Source organism: Dermacentor andersoni, chromosome 3 (assembly GCF_023375885.2).
Source record: "Dermacentor andersoni chromosome 3, qqDerAnde1_hic_scaffold, whole genome shotgun sequence".
Taxonomy (NCBI): domain Eukaryota; kingdom Metazoa; phylum Arthropoda; class Arachnida; order Ixodida; family Ixodidae; genus Dermacentor; species Dermacentor andersoni.
This window is the reverse complement of record NC_092816.1, coordinates 16,935,574-16,956,543: the sequence shown is the minus strand read 5'-3', so window position 1 is coordinate 16,956,543 and position 20,970 is coordinate 16,935,574. Positions and strand designations below refer to the sequence as shown.

At 50.2% G+C, this 20,970-nt stretch overlaps 1 protein-coding gene across 1 annotated transcript in view; it reads right to left on the bottom strand.

Moving 5' to 3' along the window:
* Positions 1-20,035, bottom strand: part of LOC126520404 (paired box protein Pax-7-like) — a 28,717-nt gene extending 8,682 nt beyond the window's left edge. Inside the window, exons 1-3 of the mRNA XM_050169330.3 lie at positions 19,168-20,035; positions 15,106-15,400; positions 9,482-9,720 (exon numbers count right to left, since the gene is read on the bottom strand). Of these exons, the coding sequence (XP_050025287.2) occupies positions 9,482-9,720; positions 15,106-15,400; positions 19,168-19,257 (624 nt within the window). The 5' untranslated portion in view covers positions 19,258-20,035. The remainder of the gene's footprint in view (positions 1-9,481; positions 9,721-15,105; positions 15,401-19,167) is intronic.
* Between the last annotated feature and the right edge of the window lie 935 nt (positions 20,036-20,970).

The window sequence follows — 20,970 nt, the reverse complement described above, 5'->3', positions numbered from 1 at the left end:
TCTGAGCGCTGCTTGATGTGTGTTTTCCTTTCATGATATATTGAGAAAAAGAATTTGACTGCCAGAGGTTCAGTGCTGTCAGCGACTTTGCAGAGGGAGGGGCAGTCTATGGGAATGCTGACACGATGAGCGGCATCGGAGCCAGCTGTGGAAGATGACGAACGCGCGAGCAGTGGTGCGAGCGCGTTCGCGCGGTTACGCCGAGGGACGGCGGCGCTGGACTAAAAAATGAGCGCCTTAGAGCTGCGCTGTAAAAGCAAGAGTACGAAGGTAGAAAGTGTGCAGCGGATCAGGAGCGGCTTGCACGAAGATTTAATAACGAAAATAATAACGAATTTAAGAACGGGTATTTAAATGTTCTCTAGACAATTCCTAGTCCGCACAAGAACGCGTTCTTTATTAAATGTACGTGCAAGCCGCCCCTGATCTCTTGCTGAATTAACGTTGTTGATCACAACGTTCATTCCCTGCGTGTGTTTTAGGTCTCGTCGGGCACATCCGAACGCTTATTAAGCCCTATGTTAAGAATACGAAGTACCTAACAGCCTTAACTCAGAAAGGCGTTTCATTCATGTGATCTGACGAATGCGAATGCTCTTATTTGGAGCTGGTTAGTATCATTTGACTCTCTAATAAAAATGCCCGACTTCACTTTACCTTTTGAGCTGTACACTGACTCGTCACACTCGGAACTGGGGCTGTTCTTTACCAGAAAGATGCCAAGGAACCCGTGACCAGACAATACGTAAAAGGATATTTTTCGGACACGTTTATCAAGGCCCAAGTGAACTACTGCACAACGGAAAGAGAGGCCTTCTCAGTTGTTATGGCCTTGGCATACTTCAGAACATACTTGAAGGGCAGATATTTCAAATAATTTTATCACAACCAGGCTTTGACTCATCATCTCCATCTCGCACAACCAAGGGGGAGAGTTGCAAGATGGACCAGTGAGATCCAGCAACAGACCTTCCAAGTAAATCATCGTCCTGTACATCACCTGGCTCCTGACGCGTTGTACAGGCTTCACATATCTCAAGAGATTGGATCAGAACATGTGAACCTCGTAAGGCTCTGGGAAGGAACAGGAGAATTGATGTTCAAATATGGAAAGGTACACGTGCCTGAAACAGAAATTCCAAATATTCTAAGGCTGCATCATGATAGCCTAGGATCTGGAGGTCATGAGTGAATTGGGAGGACGTATGGAAAACTCACACAAAGATACACTTGGGCGAACATGAAGGCGGATGTCGCTAACTACATTAAGACGTGCCACGAATGTTAGATCTACAAAGCGAAGTTCGGGGCACGAACTATACATATGCCTGTGTATTCGGATGTACCTAGATTTTGCGGAAATCAAGAAGGGCGAGGTCGCAAGAAAAACCTAAGCATTTTCGATTGCCGTGGATGAATGCATGCGGTATATGTGGCTGTTGAGGCTGGCCGTGAAGACGGAAACTAATTTCGCTTCTCGAACGAAGCGTGTTCAAAGATGTCAAGGTCATCGTTGTTGATATTGAATCCGCTTTCCACACTCTGAAGCTTCGACAGCAAACAGAAGATAACAGCAATAAACTACGCTTCCCGACGCCAGAAAGAATGATTAGGGACGTGAAGATGGTACTTTCTTTCTATCCAGACTTTAAAGGCGGGTGGAAACGCGCCCTTGAGGCAGCCGTGTCTCATCAATCGCTCGTATATAGCAGGACTTGGATGCAGCCCTAATTTTGCGGCTTTCGGGAGAATATGCTGGTTGCCAGCAGACGAAGAACTTGGCTTAGTTGACAAAGTCTTCCTCGAAGAAAAGCCCATGGCGGAAGAGCAAAATGAACGATATCGGCAAACGATGAAGAGGAACATTGATAAGCGCCACCAATCAGACATCCCTGATGTACTGTACAGCCTGGAAGCATGGTTCTTGTGCGCAAGGGGCTTGATTCAAAGTCTCTATTCGCAGGTCGTTACTACATCACGAAGATTGCGACACAGCAGGGGATACTGAAGACCATCTATTACCAGGGACGCCGTGGCAAGTTCGACGAGGCGTCGCTTGCGAATATACTTCCGTACCATCTCCGCAGTAATGGGAGCAGGAGCCCTGGAAGATGTAGGGGTGCAACATGATCAGCGTGAAAAGAGGATGAAGAAGGAGCTCCGAGGAAGAGCAGCTAGCAAGATGAGAAAGTTCAGAAGGTCAAGCGTCTGCAGCGATGAAGACGAAGACCGAACGCTAAACCCTTAATGGACCAAATAAAGCTCTCTCTCTCTTTCTCTCTCTCTCTCTAATAGATAACTGAAGGCGTACTACTTTCGCCGGCACTTCATATTATTCTTTTTGTCCATGTGTCCCCGCTACAATGTGGCAGGAAAAGTGCTCGCGACCAGGCTCGAAAAACTGGAAGATCGCCCCTTCACGGAGGGAGAAGTTCCAGGATGCTGTTCCAGATTGATTTCGGCACTCAAGGCCTTAAAAGGTCACTGAAACGGTTCGGACAAATTTTGTAGACGCGTAGGGTACAGCTTAAGTAGAACATTCGCACCCCAATTTAAGAGAAACGTTACGTATTAATGGAGCTACACGCGATTACAAGTTGCCTTCCTCCCTATCCACGCTTTTCCTCCTCAACTCGTTCGCCGAGCGATAGGGGCTAAGCTCCGCCTTCACTGGTTCTGCGTCACGATGCGACGTCACATCGTCCACTTCCGGTTGTTTTGGAGCCCGCCCCCGCCCGCGCGAAACCTCTCCGCTAGCCGCTTGGCCGTCGGCCTCAAGTGAGAGCTATCGAAGCAGCGTGCGTTGCGAGCATTCTGTCGCAGCGCTGAACGTGTCTGGTATTCCGGTGAACTAGCTGAACCCTTCGACGGAACGGTGGAGGCATAAACTCAAGCTGATGAAGGAACTTTAGCGTAGACGTACGTGAGCTGCCTGATCGGTCTCCACGGTCCAGCCAACCGTGGCGCAGAGCTTAAACAGCCAAAGGAAGAGCTAATATTGCTCTAATCAAGTGTAAAACTGTCACGATCCACCCCGGGTCGTGAACAAGGGAGGGCTTCTCAGCGTGGTGGTGCTGAAAGATTACTGACCGGCGAGCTGCCGTGCTCGTCGGTGTTTATTGTGGTGCGGGTGACCACTGTTGCCTGCCGAGCTATAGCAGGCCGCCGAGCTTGGCGGGCGAACCAAGATTATGTCCGAGGGGGCGTCACCTACTTGCTACAACCCCTCACCCCCAGTTTGTTTGTTAAAATAAAAAACAAACGTCCAAGTTCAAACAAATGTCCAAGTTCACACTATGAGGCTCTGCCTCTACCCTTGCTGGGTCGACAGTGCCTGCTACCCAGGCGAGTAACGGTCTGGTGGCCTCCGCCGTCGAGTACTCCGCCTGGGCACCGGTGTTGACGGGTCGGGTGTGGCAACGCCGGGTGCTGCCTGGGCCAGCCTCGCTCCATCCGGAGGGTCCGTAGTGGTCGGCCTCGTGAGTGGTGCCGAGCTAGACACCGGTCCAACGGGTGCCGCACCACTGGCTACGGTTGCCGCCTCCGAGGTAGGTGGTACTCCGCTAGAAGCGACTGGTGCTGCCGCTAGTCCTCCTGCGGGCTGGAACTCAGTGGCAGTCGAGGGTGCTGGCCGGGTTCCGAGGCGTGGTCTGACATGGTCGGCGTGTCTATGCCACATGGCCCCGTCTGGCATGCGGACGAGCAGCGATGAGGCGCTGGCAGGAGACACCACCTGTCCGGCACACCAGGGTGAGCCAGGACGGAAGTTCCTGGCGAAAACTGGAGCTCCCGACTCTGGCAAAGGCCCGGGACGGCATCCTTGGTCAGCAGCCAGCTTCTGCTTCAGCTTCTCTGATTGAGCCTTGCGCAGCTTGCGCTTACTGCGGGAGACCTCGCTCTTGAGCTGCCTGTTGCGGCTCTCATTGTACAGCACGGAGAACTGGCTCTGCAGGCACTTGCACTCTGCCGTGCTCACCACCAGGCTCTCGGGCAGCGACCGCAGCTCTATCCGCAGCCTCTCCGTCTTCAGGGCCTCCTTGTGGTCAAGCTGAAGCTGCTCCAGCTCCAGCAGCCGTGCCGATGCCAGCTCCCGCTGTTCCTCGAGCTGGCTCTGCAGGTCCTCCAAGCGCAGGGAGGCTGCTCCGCCACCACCGCCACAGCCCCCAAAATCCACATGTAGGCGGGACCAGGGCCTCTGTGGAAACGGCCAGGGGGTGCTTTCCACATTACGTGAGGCTCGCTGATGCTCCTGGCAGATTTGGCAGCTCTGCATCACATGCAGGCTGGCTTCCGGGTACTCTGGCAGACGAATGCCCAGTACATGAATCCAGTTTCGGCCCAGCAGCGTCGGCGACGACCCCTTCGTTAAGTAAAGGGGAAGGGTTGCTTCCCTGTCGCCAAAACGAACGCTGACCTGTGCCTGACCCTGGACCTGGGAGAGTTGCCCGGATGAGCTGCGCAGCATCACGCCCGAAGCCTCGACGGACACGCCGGGAAAAGTCCGCTTGAAGAGCTTCCCGGCCATTACAGACACGCTGGCCCCCGTGTCCAGCTCCATGGAAATGGGGTGCCCGCAGATTTCGACGGTCAGCATGTATGGCGGCACAGACGACGGTACAAAGCCTGTGTGCCACATGTCGAAAATCGGCGGGTCCTCGGCCACGACGTGGAGCCTGGCCGCGGAAGAACTTGAGCTTGCTGCCGCATGCCTCCGCCGCGTACCCTTGCGACGGCTACCCTTGCCGCGGGCTTGTGTTGTACCTGGGCTTGAATCAGGCTGCTGCTTGCTGTTCGTCCTCGCACTTCGGCATACACGTGCCAGGTGCCCAGTTTTCCCGCACGTAAAGCATTGTGCTTGAGAGAACTGGCACTGTGAAGGGGAGTGGGCACCACCACAGCGACCGCAGGTACTGCCCTTTGTCGCGAACTTGTTGACCGCCGCTTCCGTCGACGGTGAGCCAGTCGCACGGGAAATCTCGCCGGCGTCCTTGGCGGCAGCTTCCATTGCCAGCGCTGCCTTCACGGCGTCGTCCAGCGACGGGTCGGGAAGCTCCAGGAGTCGCGTCTGCATGGCGGGGTTGTTGATTCCGCAGACGAAACGGTCCCGGAGCAGCGAGTCCAGTTGGTCCCCGAAGGCGCAGGCACTCGCTAACCCTCGTAGCGTAGCAACGAATTGTCCGAGGGTCTCTCCTTCCCGGCGGCTCCGGTTGTTGAAGCGGAAACGCTCCATTAGTGTGGACGGTGCTGGGTTAAAATGCGAGCGCAGTATGGCAAGCAGCTCACCCAGCGTCTTAACGTGCGGCGTGGCTGGCTTCAGAAGGTCGAGCAAGAGGCTGAAGACGCGGGTCCCGCAGCTGGCCAGGAAAATGTCCCGCTGTTTGGCCTCGGGTGTGTCGTTTGCCCGGAAGAACACGTGGACTTGCTCCTCGTAAATTTGCCAGGCGGACCCATCTCCCTCGAACGGCTCGAGCCTTCCGTACAGCGGCATGGCGACAGCAACGGGGGGCGGTGTTTCGCCGCTCGCGGCGGCGTGCGACGCTCCGTAGGTACTCGTCGCCAGCTTCGTCGCTTCGTCGCCAGCTTCTTCGCCAGTGTCACAATCCACCCCGGGTCGTGAACTAGGGAGGGCTTCTCAGCGTGGTGGTGCTGAAAGATTACTGACCGGCGAGCTGCCGTGCTCGTCGGTGTTTATTGTGGTGCGGGTGACCACTGTTGCCTGCCGAGCTATAGCAGGCCGCCGAGCTTGGCGGGCGAACCAAGATTATGTCCGAGGGGGCGTCACCTACTTGCTACAAAAACATTTTAAACATTTACAGAAACAATGTGTTAATGATTACACTCCTGCGAAAAATTTACACCAGCAGCAAAGAATACATTTTGTTACTGCTACTGTGTCTGGTTGAGCTCTATGCCACCAGGTGGCTGCACCGTGCAGACCATTCATATTTGCGCTTCTGTTCATCCCATGAAACGACACGCAAGGGACACGGTCAGGCCCTGTCTGCTTGCGCTTGCGTTTACCCTAATACCGGACTCGCGAAACGCTATTGCGTTAGTAATCTTCCGGTGTAAAGTGACGGCCGCAATCTCGCAAATCCTGGCGCCGATCGGATAGCGGCAGTCCGATGCGCTGCAGCCAGTCCGCTCGTCTACTCGCTTGCAGAAGGACACGATGTCGCAGCTTGACATATTGCCAGTCGCTACGTTTGCAGTCCACAACGCAACAAAGTCGAATCATAGCGCTCGCGAAAAGACAGACTGACACTGACGGCGGAGCTCTCGTCAAAGACAGAGCACGTTGTAGCACAAGCAGACACTTGCTGTGTGCCGGAAGTGTTTAAGTGTACTGAAAAATTGTTCTTGTGCATTCCCTTTATGTTACTTTCTTTTTATAAAAACAAATTAACTAACATTACAAGTATTACGAATATCGTTTGTTTATTATAAAGTTGGAAAACTTATCGATCACGCGCCCTGGTCAGCCAATCGGATAGCTCGCGCCACTGACGTCATATGGGTGATTTGCGTCATATGGGTAGGGGCGGCTTAAAATTCCGCCGCGCAGTGTGCTGCGATCGGCAGCGATGTGCATTTTTAAAACCTTATAATAAATTACACGTTTTATGTGGAGCACTTAGATGCGTCAATTAATGATCAGAAGGACTTACTCTAACGACTCAGTACGTTTGTAGAAAATCGTCAAAATCGTTTCAGGGTTCCTTTAAGGGCTCTGCTCAGCTTCTTAAGGGCTTGTGAATCGTGCTACAGACTTTGAAAGTTGTAGCCCGTTGCATCAAGTTGTGAAATTTTCTATTCTTTTTCTATTCTTTTCTTTTTTTATTCGTTTCTTCTTTCACTATTTATTCCGTTTACCCCGTTCCCCAGCACAGGTTAGCCATCCTGCTCTTACAATGGCTAACGTTCCTGTCTTCCCTCCTCCTCCCCACCCTCCTCTCTCTCTCTTTGTCCGCGCGCGTGCACTTTCAAAGCGCAGTGTTTTGCAGAGAGTACTTTGACACTAGCAGAGACAAACTATTGGAGACAGATACCGAGGGTTATCGGAACATATATCCCAGAACAGTAACGGTGGTGGCGACATCTTGTGACGTTTTCAGGAATCGTAGAACAGTTCTTGCGTGGCACATACATTGAGAAAGCAAAAAAAAAATATATATATATAGCGGGTTTTCAAAATTAAGCTTTATGGTTTTCTTAAAGTTAGGCACTGGGAAGCACGCGAAGACCACCTGTGGAAGTAAGTTATGTGGCCAGGGGGACACAAAGTGAGGTGATAATTATCGCTCTCAGCAGCCCAGTAAACTAAAATTGAATTATTGACTTTTTATTGACTGCAATATGTGTGTATGTTTATATTCCGAAGTTAGAGGCAGTCGTGTTTCTACGTAGTATCAGTTGGAAGAATTCTTCTAGCGTGTCTGCGCTCCGAGACATCCGACTCCAAATTTTAATTATCGTTCGCATGATTACGCATGCAAGAGAGTTAGGATCGGCGCCAAGCTCCTCCCCTATGTGACGCGGCTGTTGCGTGCGGCGTTTAGACTGACAACAGGGCGGAGGCACAGGCAAAGATGATAACTGTTCCCCTTTCCCTCTCGGCTGGAGTAATAAAAAAAAATCCATCGCGGAGCATTCTGGCTCTTCGCAGGCAGATTCGGATTGGTGAAATCCGAGGACCCGCTCCAGACTATCTGCAACCGCTCCAGATACACCAGTAAAAAACATTAAATATAGGATCTCACAATCTCGCCACCAGCGCTGGTGTCCGCACCTATACAGTGTACATTGTACACATTGCGGTACTTCAGTACAGGTCTTACTAGAGGTCTTTTGTCGCTGGCGGTTCAAACTTGTCACATTCCTAAAAAGAAAGAAAGAAAGAAAGAAAGAAAGAAAGAAAGAAAGAAAGAAAGCGTTTGCTTTGAAACAAACTGTGTGATGGAAGCGACTGTGACACAAATACTTGGCTGCGAACTTTAATATTCGTAATAGCAAATATTCATTTTTTTTTATGTCTGCCCTGAGCACAGGCCTGTGTAGGATATTTATACTTTATAGTAATGATGAACTAGACTCCCGGAGTCCTTTGCCAGAATTTTACGCGAAGAAAAAAAGTCGCGGTGCCACCGCGAGGACTTGAACTCCGGATCCACAGACTTACCGACCGAAGACTCAACCTGTCAGTCACCACGAGGTCACCGAATCAAATCCCGGCCGCGGCGGCCGCATTTCGGTGGGGGCAGAATGCAAAAACGCCCTTGTCCCGAGCAATCGGGACACGTTAAAGATCCTCTGGTGGTCAAAATTATTCCAGAGTCCCCCACAGCGATGTGCCTAATAATCAAATTGTGGTTTTGGCGCGTCAAACCCTAGAATTCACCTCTCAGTCACTTCGACGAGGCAGCGGCGAAGAATACTGCACGCGCCTGGACACTGTGTCAGCCTCTCGAACGCTCGTTAAAATGTTTCGACGCCGCTGTATTTCCGCAGCTTGTCTGCAAACCAGCGTCGTGGTGAAAGAATATAAACGAATTTACTGACGAAGGCAGGACAGGAAACGGAAGGAAGCCAGAGTCGGCGTCGTGCACCGCTCCAGCACCGAGGAGCGCCTCGTATAGAAATGAAGATCGACACGGACTTCAGGCATCGCTGGTCAAAACCTCATTTTTCTTCTCCACGAAAGATTGTCCGCACACGTCTTCGAATGCTTACTTCAACTGATATCACCAAAATATAGTGGAAGAATTACTATGCACAATGTTGTGCCAGCTATTGCGTCACGCTTCGCATTATGGTTGAAATCACAACTGTTTTCTCAGATCTTGCAGTCCGTAATATGTTGCAGTTGACCGTACGTACGAGTCACCCAATAACTGCGTTACAAGTGAGGCGAGCAGCTTCGTGGCGCTTAGCGCATTGTTATGACAAGAACTATTCACATAGAACTCGTGGCTCACGTTGATTATCGACGCTGCTGTACATTACTATCTAAAGGCGCGTCGTCGTGAACTCGTAACGCTTTGAAGCACGCGCCAGAGGAAAAAGAATAATAATCTCTAATAAGAAAATAATCTCTAATAAGATTCTAAGAAAAAGAATCTCTAATAAACTAATGCATGGTACTCTATGCAGGATACACGTAACACGTCTTGCACAGAATTCATAACGCGGGCGGAGCATCACTCTGACCACTGACGAAGCCTGAGCGCTATTGGCCTGAGCGCTATTGACAGGAGCTACAGAGACAGCTCTATCCGGGCGTGTGCTGCTATCCTTTGCCATTCCTTAAACGACTGCCAGTTTAGCAAGTGCCGCCAATTACACAGAATTTCAAAAGAGTGCGCCGCTCCCCTCTTATGGCCGCCGTTAGCGAAGTTGAACGCGCAGCTAGCTCAGCAAGCATCCACATTAGAGGCCTTCCCGCGCATGCACTGCAGGTGCCGCCCGCTGCGTGTGGGTGTACCTGGACCCTTGCCTCGGTGAGGCGCGTCCTCTGTGCCAGCTCCTCGCGGGTGTAGATGTCCGGGTACTGGGTTCGCTCGAACGCCTTCTCCAGTTCGTCGAGTTGAGCCGCCGAGAAGGTGGTGCGCGAGCGGCGCTGCTTCCGCTTCAGCGTCAGCCCCGGTTCGGCCGTCGAGTCGCCTCCGCAGTCGCCGTCCGAGAACGAGTCCAGGCTGCACTCGCCGCCGGACAGACGGGAGCCTGCGACGAGAGGGCAGTGGTGCTGCTGTGATCGCGGCAGCGAGGGTGCGCGTGGGTGGAGAAATGGGAAGGCTAATATATATGCAGTTAAGGTTTATTTACACGTGCATATCGATCGGATGAAGATTTGTTTACATGAAAAAGGATGAAAATGGGTGTTAATCATTTTGAAGAACAACTGATACATGTCCAAACAGACGGCGTTTGCAAACACATCATTTGAAGATGCGCACAAAAAAATTAACTTTGAAAGGCAATTGCCAGGTGACAGCAGAAAACGTCATCGAATCTGTGCTATGTCACCAAGCAGCAGCAACAAATGAAGAAATAAAGATAAATAAATAAATAGTGACGTGCTAGTAGAAAGAAGAGAAACGAGGGAAGATCTGATGGGCTATGAAGACAGGCAGCTCAATTTTCCTACACTTTCATTCAAACCAGACGCGACGGTATCAAACTTATAAATAACAAAGGATTCACGGGTTTCTCTATCATAATTTGCACGAAATCCCGATTCAAGCAACGTGACTTTCATCTTATCAAATGAGTGGTCAGGGAAGTGCACGTGTTTTGAGATGGGCAGGTTTGCCAACGTGTTAGCGTGGGAATTGCGATTGTTAAAGCTCTATCTAAAAGGCCCTTCTGCCTGTCCAATGTAGTTTTTTTTTTTTTTGCATAGCGTACATCCAAGCAGCTATATTACGTTTTTAGTATCACAGTTGAAATCGCCTTTGATATTTAAGCAACCGTTTGAAGCGGCACTAGTCGCCTGCTGCGATGTGCACGTGTAGGGGCATATACTTTACATCGCGGTATTCGGCAAGGATGGCTTCCGATGGCGTTGGGGCAGTCATTCTTAGATGATGATAGCATATCTCGAATAATTCTAGCTTGACGGTATACTACTTTAGGTGTTTCAGCGAAGATGTTTTTGAGGCGTTCACTTTGCATTAGAATATTCTGATGCTTCTTTAGTACATCTGAAACACTCGGAACTGACGCAGAATGCTAGGACAAGGTTTGTCTTAGGTGAGGGAGTCGGTTTCTTCGCCGTGGATAGTAGCGTCCTACGGTCATGCACGTCTGCAAGTCTTATTGCCTCGTCAATTAGTTGTGGTGAATAACCTTGTTTGACTAAAGCGTTCTTTAGGGCTCCGAATTTTTCGGAAACCCAGATTGTTCAGAACAGATTCTTTTGAAACGTAGCCTGACTATAAATAATGCTAGTCTTGCAATATTTACCGTGGTTATTACCGAAGTGAGCTATACCAAGGCGCAGTTTTCCTATTCACTTTCTGGGGTATTTATGTTTTACTACTAGAACCAATACTGGGAGTGTTAGCCAGCGCCACCACTCATAAACCTTGGTGCGGATGTGGAACATCCTTTCTGCCACAGAGGTCACGAGAACGTGGTCTTTTTGGGTGAAGGCAACTGATCAATAAACCTACACATGCTACCTGAAGGCATCAATATTGCCGGATTCGGGACCCTCGTAATGTAATGAACGAGAAGGAAGAGAACCGAGGGGCCCGAATGTTTATTAATCATATCCTAAGAAACCAACAATCAATGACACAAAGGACAAAATCGGTGGAATTAATTGCACTTGAGTCAAAGAAATGATAAAGTGACTGAAAAAGAAACAACTGGCCGCAGGTGGGATACGAACCCACGTCTTGGGGTGGTGCTAATAAATGAAACGATATTGTGGGTCCACATGCGGAATGAGCCATCTCTCAAGAAACGCAAGGACGCCGAACAAATATGTAGATTGCGTAGTGAAGGCCCGAGCCATGACACGCAAGTTGTCCTGTATGCCTGCTATAGGTTGCAGCACAATAAAACGGTAGCAAGAAAGCAGGGTCACAAAGGACGGCAATGTGAAGTCAATCTTGTCAGTCAGTTGCTCAGTTAATCGCACAGGATACACAGATTTCTAACGCTTTCCTGTCTCACTTCACCGCAAGAACCGCCACTCTTCGAAGTGAGCCGCGGTGGTTCTTGTCATTTTCTTTGACGGAATACGTATACATAAAGTCACATTTAGAATTTTAGTGATGCTAAATAACCAATTACTCACTGACCGAAGGGCTTCGCGAGCTACATTTTCTTCGTGAGGAGGTCGTTTCGCATTGCTGCATGTGGATTGGTTGCCTCCGCAAGGGATATATTAAGGTCGCATAGCTGACATCTATGTCACAATTAATGTGAGACGTGATTACTATATCGTCTTCAGGTAGCCATGGAGATCGCGAGGTAAAGACAGCTAGCACACGCTCAAACTGTCAGGCACACATCTCCGGAGCAGACAGAAAGCTCGTTTCGCTCGCAGAACACCAGAGCGGGCGATCGAGGGATCCAGCTGTTGGAGCGGGCGAATCTCTCTCTCTTTACTACGGTGGTCATTTAATTACGCGCACGCGGCGGGAAGAGGAACCAGTTAAGAATAAAAGTCGGCGGTCGAGTGTCCTTCCTGAAGTTGCAGCCGCCGCCCCGAGCGCGCGCGTCGCGATTAATGACGGCCCCCGCGGCGGGGGCGTCACGAGTTGACCCCGCCGGCGGCCTCTGCCGCTCGTTTCCCCCTCCCCCCCACTGGTGCCCCCCTCTTCCGCGCCTTTCTTTCCGTACCCCACAACAGACGTCGGCTAGTGCGCGATACAACCGCAGGGATACACCCTTCCTTCTCCGCTGCTTTTCCGTCGCGCCGCTGCCTGCGGATGCTCGAGTGGCCCGGTGGCGAGTGGCTGGCTTCCTTTGCAGACGCGGCCGGTGCTGGACCAGTTGGCAGCAGTTCCGTTCTCGAACATCCATAGCATGAACGAGCACGACAGAGCGTACGACGAAAGAGAGATAGCCATAGACTAGAATTGAACGTGCTCTGCTAACTCGCAAATAGTGTACGGCAGGTTAGAAGTGCGCATGCTGACGAAATACATACTTAGCAAGTAAGCCAACTGACGTCGCATGATATAGCACAAAACGTAACGGTATTCATGCTACGGATTACCGTGACTTGTGCGTTGCTAACCCTGTGCAACATTCTGTCGTATATAGCATTTTCATTCACTGATCATTTATTTCCGTTTCTGATGTGTATGGCCATTTTATCTATTAAAATGTCTTAATGAGCAGTAATGTTTCGGTCACGTCATTCAGCTCACGCCGCGATTTTTTGGTTTCCTTCTAAATTAATCGAGGACTCAGCTTTTCTCACTCTACTATAGGACATCTTCTCACAACTCGCGGCGCGGCGCATGCAAAACAAACTAGCGTCGTGGAGCAGTAAATGTCAATAAATACGACGTGAAAGCCGGTTTTTAGACGAACAAAAATATAAATGAATAAAACAACCAGACAGACATAGCTGTATAAGCGCGCACAGGAAGGATCAATTCAGCTCACTCTGGAAGTTAACGCGACTTTCAATTCACGCTGCCTGCTTCCCTGGCACGCTCACTGAAGGTTGATTAGCCTTCCTGCAAGCTTTGTAAGACAGCAAAGGTCGTTGATTAAAATTTCGCAGCACCGGGAACAGCAAGGGACTACGTCCTGCACGACTTACCTATTTCTTCAGCCAAGCTCGATGCTGTCCGTGTCATGTTAAGAAAACGTGTGCACGTTCGTGAAAATAAGGCGAGCTACTGCTATGCCACTTCTGAGTTGTCTACAAAGAGCCTATATGGCCATTTGGCACCAGGGTGATATGCAGCACAACGTGCGAACTCTCCTGTACCGAAGATAATTCACTTAGAAGAGAGTCAGAGTACAGTGCTGATGCCGTAAGCACGGTGAAAGTAAGAAAGGAAAGAAAGGCGTCTAGAATGAACGGAGACTGACCTTGTCTATAGGTTTAAGCACTCAACAACAACTTCGTCTACATCCACGCTAGTCAAACGATACCTCTCGTTAGCTTCTAATCGTGTACACGGGACGATTGCTGCGCAAAACGCCGACAACGCCACCCGTCGCCGTATACAGGCGGGCACTATTCCCATCAGCGAGTGCTGTCATGTTTGCGTTCTTGATCGCGATTTAACGCTTCTGTCAGACTTCAGTGATGTCCTGAAACAACTGTTGCATAGTAGGGTGCTTTAAAACGTACAAGAACTCGCCGGGCACACACACAGTTTCCGGTGCTGCTTCACGAGCAAGAGCGACGGCGGCGGTGGATCGCGTCTGTTCGACGAAGAAGATAAGCAATGGCGCTTTGTTTACTACAGTTTTAGAGCGATTACTATGTATTTATTTTTTGCTTGATGTCGCTGCGCCTTTAGTGAACTCTTGCACGTTTAAACTTAGATTGTCTGTGTCGTCATCCCTTAGCATGCTATTGCCGAAGCTGCTCGCAATATTACGTCATATTTACTGGCCACCGGGACAGGTACACATTTGGGTATGACATATATAGTACTTGCAGTTAGTTCCCAAAGTAGTCTCTTGTCACGGTTATCCACGTGCGTGAAGGAAGACCGTTTTTTAAAGTTATTGTGCAGTAATATATGCGGGATTTGTCTGTTTTCCATATTGTCTACCATGTTGCCGTTTCGCCTTTATAATATAGCCGCAATGTAGACTAGCAGATACCGAACGCCATAAAGGCTACCCACATACTCAAAGACCTCGAGCACAGCTCCTGACACTTACTTATATTCAAGAGTTGTGAGACTGCCAAGGACATCCTTCACGAATGTTACATAAATTATGGGGCTTTACGTGCCAAAGCTACGATCTGATTATGGGGCACACAGTAGGGGGGGACTCCGGAAATTTGGACCACCTGGGGTTCTTTAACGTGCACCTAAATCTAAGTACACGGGTGCTTTCGCATTTCGCTTCCATTAAAATGCGGCCGCCGTGGCCGGGATTCGATCGCGCGACCTCGGGCTTAGCAGCCCAACAGCATATCCACTAAGCAACCAGGCGGGTCGTATAAACTTGGTCGCCTCGTCTGCAGTCCAGAAGACACAATAAACATTAGGTTGTTGTTACTGATGAGACGGGATGCCCCCCTTTGAAGAAAAAAAAATGCGAAAAGCTGAACCAGAGAATGCGGAGCGAAGCTGAATGCGGAGCTGTCGTCCAACTGGTTCAGCACGACGGAAAGCGATTGTCTCTGCACACTGTACTGAGTGCATGCACTGGCATAGAACATGACGAATGGCGAACGCGGCGAAGCGAATCAAAATTCTGCTTCGTACGCTCACGAGAATTTAACTTTGTCTCAAATGCAACACACTTCGTTCATATCGGTCCAGGGGATGCCTCGTAAAAGCATTTATGCGTTTGACATGTATTTGAATAGGCGGCATCGGAGTTGGCCCCGAGCTAAGGATTCCTTCTAGAGGCCAGCGCGAGGTTTCCACAGCCGGGCGAGCCACTCACCGGGGTTCATCTCCTTGGCGGCGAGTATGCCGTCGATGGAGTGCTTGTGCTGCAGCAGCATCGCCTTGGGGTCCTCGTCGTCGTCCCGCGGCCCGCGCAGCAGCCTGCTGATGGACGAGACCGAAGGGGCGCTGGCGCGCTCGCACACGCCGTCCTTGATGAGCCGGTCGCGGATCTCCCACGAGAAGATGCCCGGGTTCTCGCGCTTGTAATCCTCGATGCGTTTCTCCACCTCGGGGGTCGCCACCCGGGGCTTGCTGCCGCCGATCACGCCCGGCCGGATGCTGCCGGTCTCCTGCGAACGGGCGAGGCGCGAACGCTGTCACTTCAACACTATTCACCTCCGATACGTGGTGTGAACGCTTTCAGAAAAGCGTATACGTGACCAACACATGTAAGACATTAGCGATCTTTAGTGCAGTTTGCACGTGTGCATCAGCTGCAGTTTCTATAGCGCAAGAAGCTTCGACGGGGACACAAGGCAGCACACAAAAGCGCGATCTACCTATTGTAATAAAAACTATAGGTAACACACACCAACAAGGCCGAACCTACATTCGTACATGTATTGCTGTTCGCCACTATAGCATAATAATGCTTAAGCCGCAAACGAAACTTTACGCTAGTTAGCAGTTAATTATTGCAATGATCCGTCATTGCAATAATTACTCTGTGTTCTGATTCTGATCTGCAACACAAGATAAAGAAAATGAAGAATTAATGGATGAGTTCCCGAGTAACACGTACAATATAAAAAGCTTAAACGACTACCTAAGGTATAATGTACGCCTTCATGTCAATGTGCCAAATTGCACTATACTTGTCACCAGGTGTACCAGGTACAGTACGATGTTGCTTGTGAAGATGTCTAGTTGGCGTCGCCAGCACTGGTGCAGTCTACGTCTCCGTTAATGGATATACGGATAAGGAAAGAGTGAAACTATATATTAATTGGCGATATTTAGACTGTTTGCATACTGGGATCGTGCACGGAATACCAGAAAACCGGACAAGCGGACAGCAGCAGCGCTGGCAGTGGTGCCTTGTGATGCTTTGTTCAGACAGAATGCGCTATAGGAACGTTTTTGCGTTGCAAGAGCGTCATCGCCGAAGAAGCAAAAATTATTTCTGCTTTATGGCTGTTGTTGATGAGGCATTTACACCAGCAGCTGATTATTTAACGCCTTTAAAAGGACAGACTGATTTGGTATGACATTATGCGTAATGTAGTGCAAGCGAAACACACAGGACAACAGAAATTTGCGTCTGTGTGTTAGGCGCTACACTGTGCATAATTAACATACTCGTTGAAAACATTATTCCACGCGGTCTAGTTGAACTCGGCGTAAAAAAAAAAAGAAAGAAAGAATGGCGCCACCAGCACTGTTGCTTCTGCCGTCCACGTAGAAACTATCTGGACAGGCTCATGCTTTTTAATTGTGAGAGAAAATAAAAATATTTAATAGCGCCGATTTATGAGCGCGATCGCAGGAGCAGTGGTAAGGGAACCAGAGTGCGTATAGTGCATTGAATAGTGGACTTTCGCATAGAATGTGTTGGTACTGTGGATATATGCAGAGTGGATGTGAGAAGCCGCCGCAAAATTGTGTGATGGAGGATAAATATTGGTTATAAGAAAGCAACCGCCACCTATTTCTAGATTTTCGTTTCAATCAGCCACTCTCACCGTGCCGCTTTCATTCATTGTAGCGGAGATGCAATTGTCGACACGCCGTACAGTCAACAACAATCGTAAAAGGAGAGGTACAACGCGAATTCGAGCTTTGGGCTCCCTTCATTTGGTCCTGACGGGCGTGCTTACCAAGACGGGGTTCTGACACCCCTCAACCGCCGCTCTCACCTGGCTTGAACACCATTGACTCGGCGTCACCCGACCGCAAGGCAGACATCCTAATCGCCCGTGCCGCATAAAAGCCGCAAAGCCGCCGCAAACGCGACTCGCGCCGAGCCATTGACGCCATTGTGTCACTAGCCGCATTCAGACAACACCGCCTAGACTGATTCGGAACCCCTGCGTCGGCCCGCGGCGCCCGTTCCCGGCGAATGCGGCCGCCGTGCAGTTATGTGCAGTACTGCGGGAGCATCGCTGCCCTGTGCCGATGGGCTCGGAACGAAATACGTGGGGAAGACGGCTCCGCAGTTCTCGTGCCGTAGGACGCAAAGAGAGTTCATCAAGGCGCTAGTTGGTGCAGGCGCGCTGAGGGCGTGTATAGTACAACGTGCGTGTGTGGCTAGGCAAACATGGAGACTCGACTGCGAGAACTCGAGACGCAGGCCACCATTGTGGCGCGTCGGTGCGTGACCCGCGGAGTCATCGAGCTTCCCCTCCTTCGTCGCCTTCCGCTTGCGCGCGCTCCCCGCAACCGCGTGTGTGTTCTACGGAGGCGTGCAAGCTGCGCAGCAGCACGAAGCAAAACGGCGGACTGGAACTGATCAGCTTCCATGCGCTGGCGCTAACATGGCCATTTGCTTGGCCGCTGGACGCAGCGAAGACACGGGGGCAAGCGTGAAGACGAGGGGGCCAGCGCTCCATCTACCATATAATATTGAGCAAGCGAAACGCCTCCCAAACTCCCGCGCCACGTTCTGGCAATCCCTCTGCGGCGATAGTGGTGATCACGTGATGCCTGCGGTTCCCCGTGTCCTGGGTCGGCATGCGAGTTTTTCCCACTTCTTGCTGCGCTTCATCAGTTAGTCGACAGACAAGCGTTGTGTAATTGAAGCAAGTTGAGACGACTTTGTTCTTGTCTCCGCTCTTCCTGTCTGGCCGCTCCTAGGAAAACAATCAAGATATTTGTCCACGCATATAGTTTAAACACCTGTATAAGAACATGATTAGATCTCGTTCCCTCGCAAAAGGAATTCGCAAACGGTAGACACGTGGGCACTGACGCAGAAAAAAAAAGAAGGGAGCAACGAAATAGAATTTGAATGAGTAAAATAAATTATCTTGTAACGCTGCGCATATACGCAGTTAAAAGATCATTTATTTTACTAATTGTATCTCGACTCAGTTACAAGACAAATTATTTTAGTAATTGAGTCTCCATGTAGTTGCCCTTATTTTGGTTGTATATGCTGCATGCGTGATAGTTTCGCAACGTGCTTGTCATTTGATGCACTTCTAGCTGCTATAGAGATAGCTGAGCTACTGCTGCACATGTGGTAAACAAGAATGCTTATGACGAATGATGACGACGAAAAACGTGGCACACGGGAGAGAATCGTCGAAGACGGCCTTCGGCGTCATATAAGTCACGCGCAATATGAAAGTGATCACTTTCATTTTTACCGAGACAGTATAAAATGTCCGGACGCAGCAGCCTGTTTCTGCGAGGAGGTTTACACCGGGCACCAGTGTAGTTTCTCGATCAGTTTCTACACACTGCGCTGTCGCTTCCCGAAGACGAAGTCAGCGCCGCGGCTTAGTCGATACGAACACGATCATCAATTCATATCGCGTGACCGCGCACGTTCGCAGCGCACTCGCTTGCGCGGTATGGCTCATTACGTGGGCGAGCTGCAGTTACTCGAGCGTCGCTCACGTGACGCGCAGTGCAGATTAATTTATTAATTATCGGATTTTACGTGCCAAAACCACGATCTGATTATGAGGCACGCCGTAGTGGGGGACCACCGGAAATTTGGACCACCTGGGGTTCTTCAACGTGCATCTAAATCTAAGTACACGGGTGTTTTCACATTTCGGTCCCCATCGAAATGCGGCCGCCGTGGCCGGGATTCGATCCCGCTGACGCGCGGTGCAGATACAGCTGCCAATTCTCTTCTCAGAAAATGTGGCTCGAGCAGCGGCAGCTTGCCGAACGAGCCACTGTATCCAACTGCGGTGGTCGGAGCACAATGCCGGCGCGCAGATCCTGGGGGATCAGCCGGCGCGGTTCCTCTGACTGTTGTGAGCCGAAATCGGATTATCCTGTTGGGGGCCTGACTTTTTCCGGTCGGCCGCGGAGATTATCGCGGCGTGACATTCGCGCAGGCAGTCTGGACGGCACGCCCGTGGCAAGAGGGGAAGAGGCGTACCTGGTAGCGGTTGAGGATCTTGGAGACGCATCCGTGCGACACCCTGAGCTGGCGGGAGATGACGCAGGGCCGGACGCCGGCGGCCGCCATCTCGACGATCCTCAGTCGAATGTGGTTGGGCAGCGGCCGGCCGTTGATGAACACGCCGCCCAGCTGGTTAACGCGACCCTGGCCTGCGAATCGGGGACGAAAGAGAAAGGAATTACGTGTTTTGGAAGCACGTCGGTTTAAAGACTACAAAAAAAAAAAAAAAGGAATGTTTAGCGCTTGGTTATCTCGGCGTCTAACACATCACGAGAAGAAGGGTATGTGCAAAGCCGGCAAAAAGTTCGTGAACCACTTTTGCTGAGAAGCAACTCACGTTGCGCGAAGCCTAAACACAGGCAATACATTATCGTGCTCACGCACGAGTCCTGTCGGGGTTATATATCGCAACTCCCGGCTGCGCATACCTTAACCGCGAAGAAATTTTGCCTCTGTTTTGTTGCACCGGTTGCTCAAATATTTTTGTTCCCCACACAAGGTGATTTTTCATGTCACTTGAAAGTCCATCTGATTTGAAACTACCAGCCCAGCTGAAACGAAAGTTGTAAAAAAAGAAAGAGAGAGAGAGAGAAGTAATCTAATAGCAAACATACACACAATAAAAGAAATGCACAGCAGTGCGTCGCCAAACTTTGTGCCTGAGAATGCAGCTTTGACGTGGTCTCGACGTCATTCATGTTGTGCATAGCGGTACTTCTTACAGTCGTGTACCAAACTGTGCAACTTTTTATCTTTGAGTCCTCAACAGAATCAACTAACAGAAATGGCGCGCAAATGCACTTGAATAACACGTAAGGCATGCGCTGCACACATTCCTTACGATTAAAGCTTCGCTCAGATAATAAAAAAAGAAACCAAGAACAGGACTTCCGTTAACTGTCATGCTTTCAACTGAGCTTGAACAGAATTCGCCATCGCCAGCCTATCTGATGCCCACTGCAGGGTGATGCATCTCCCATTGATCTTTAATTACGCATGGATTGCGTCATTTGACCCTCACCTTACGCCTGCAAATTTCCTAATTATCGCCTGGTTTTATGTATATGACTAACCTCCAGTAGTTTTTTCGGCGTCCAGTAACAGAAACGGACTTAGCGGTTCCTAACAAATTCATACGGTTGCAGTGCGACGGCGCATATTTCGAAATGTGGAACAGATTAGAACGCTCGCCGTGAACAATAGCGTGACGTCAAGGTTATCTCAGTATATAAGCAGGAGAGGTATCGGCGCTAAAAACAGCCGCGTTATCGATAGGGCGGACACGTATAGTTCGTACACCCGAAGAACAACATGTGTACGAGGAGCGCCAGAGGAAACAGCAACGAGCAACAGCCGGCGCGAAACGACCACCGGCGAAAAACGTTCCCGCAATGCTGAACGAAAACGACAATCGCGAGCCCGGGCACCTCCGAACGAGCAACGACGACAGACTAGCAACGCAAAAAGTGACTATTCCATCTTCGCAAAGTGGTATGGTCGTAATTTTTCGTTATCCTCCAAGTTTCTTCCACATAGGTGACTGTACTGGTATAGAAGGCTCTCGATTTTATACTCTCCTTTTAAAGAAAAACGGCAGGTGCCACTCATGACTTGAGGTTCATCGACGTATCCGCACCAACTCATTTCTGTTCGTCTGCAGAGATTCTCATGATCCAGATCCTCTGCGACCGATTGACCGATAGATAAACGCACTACCACGTATAGCTTCAAAAGGATGATTATATGAACTCCTGTTCCTGACCATTGACAACTACATTA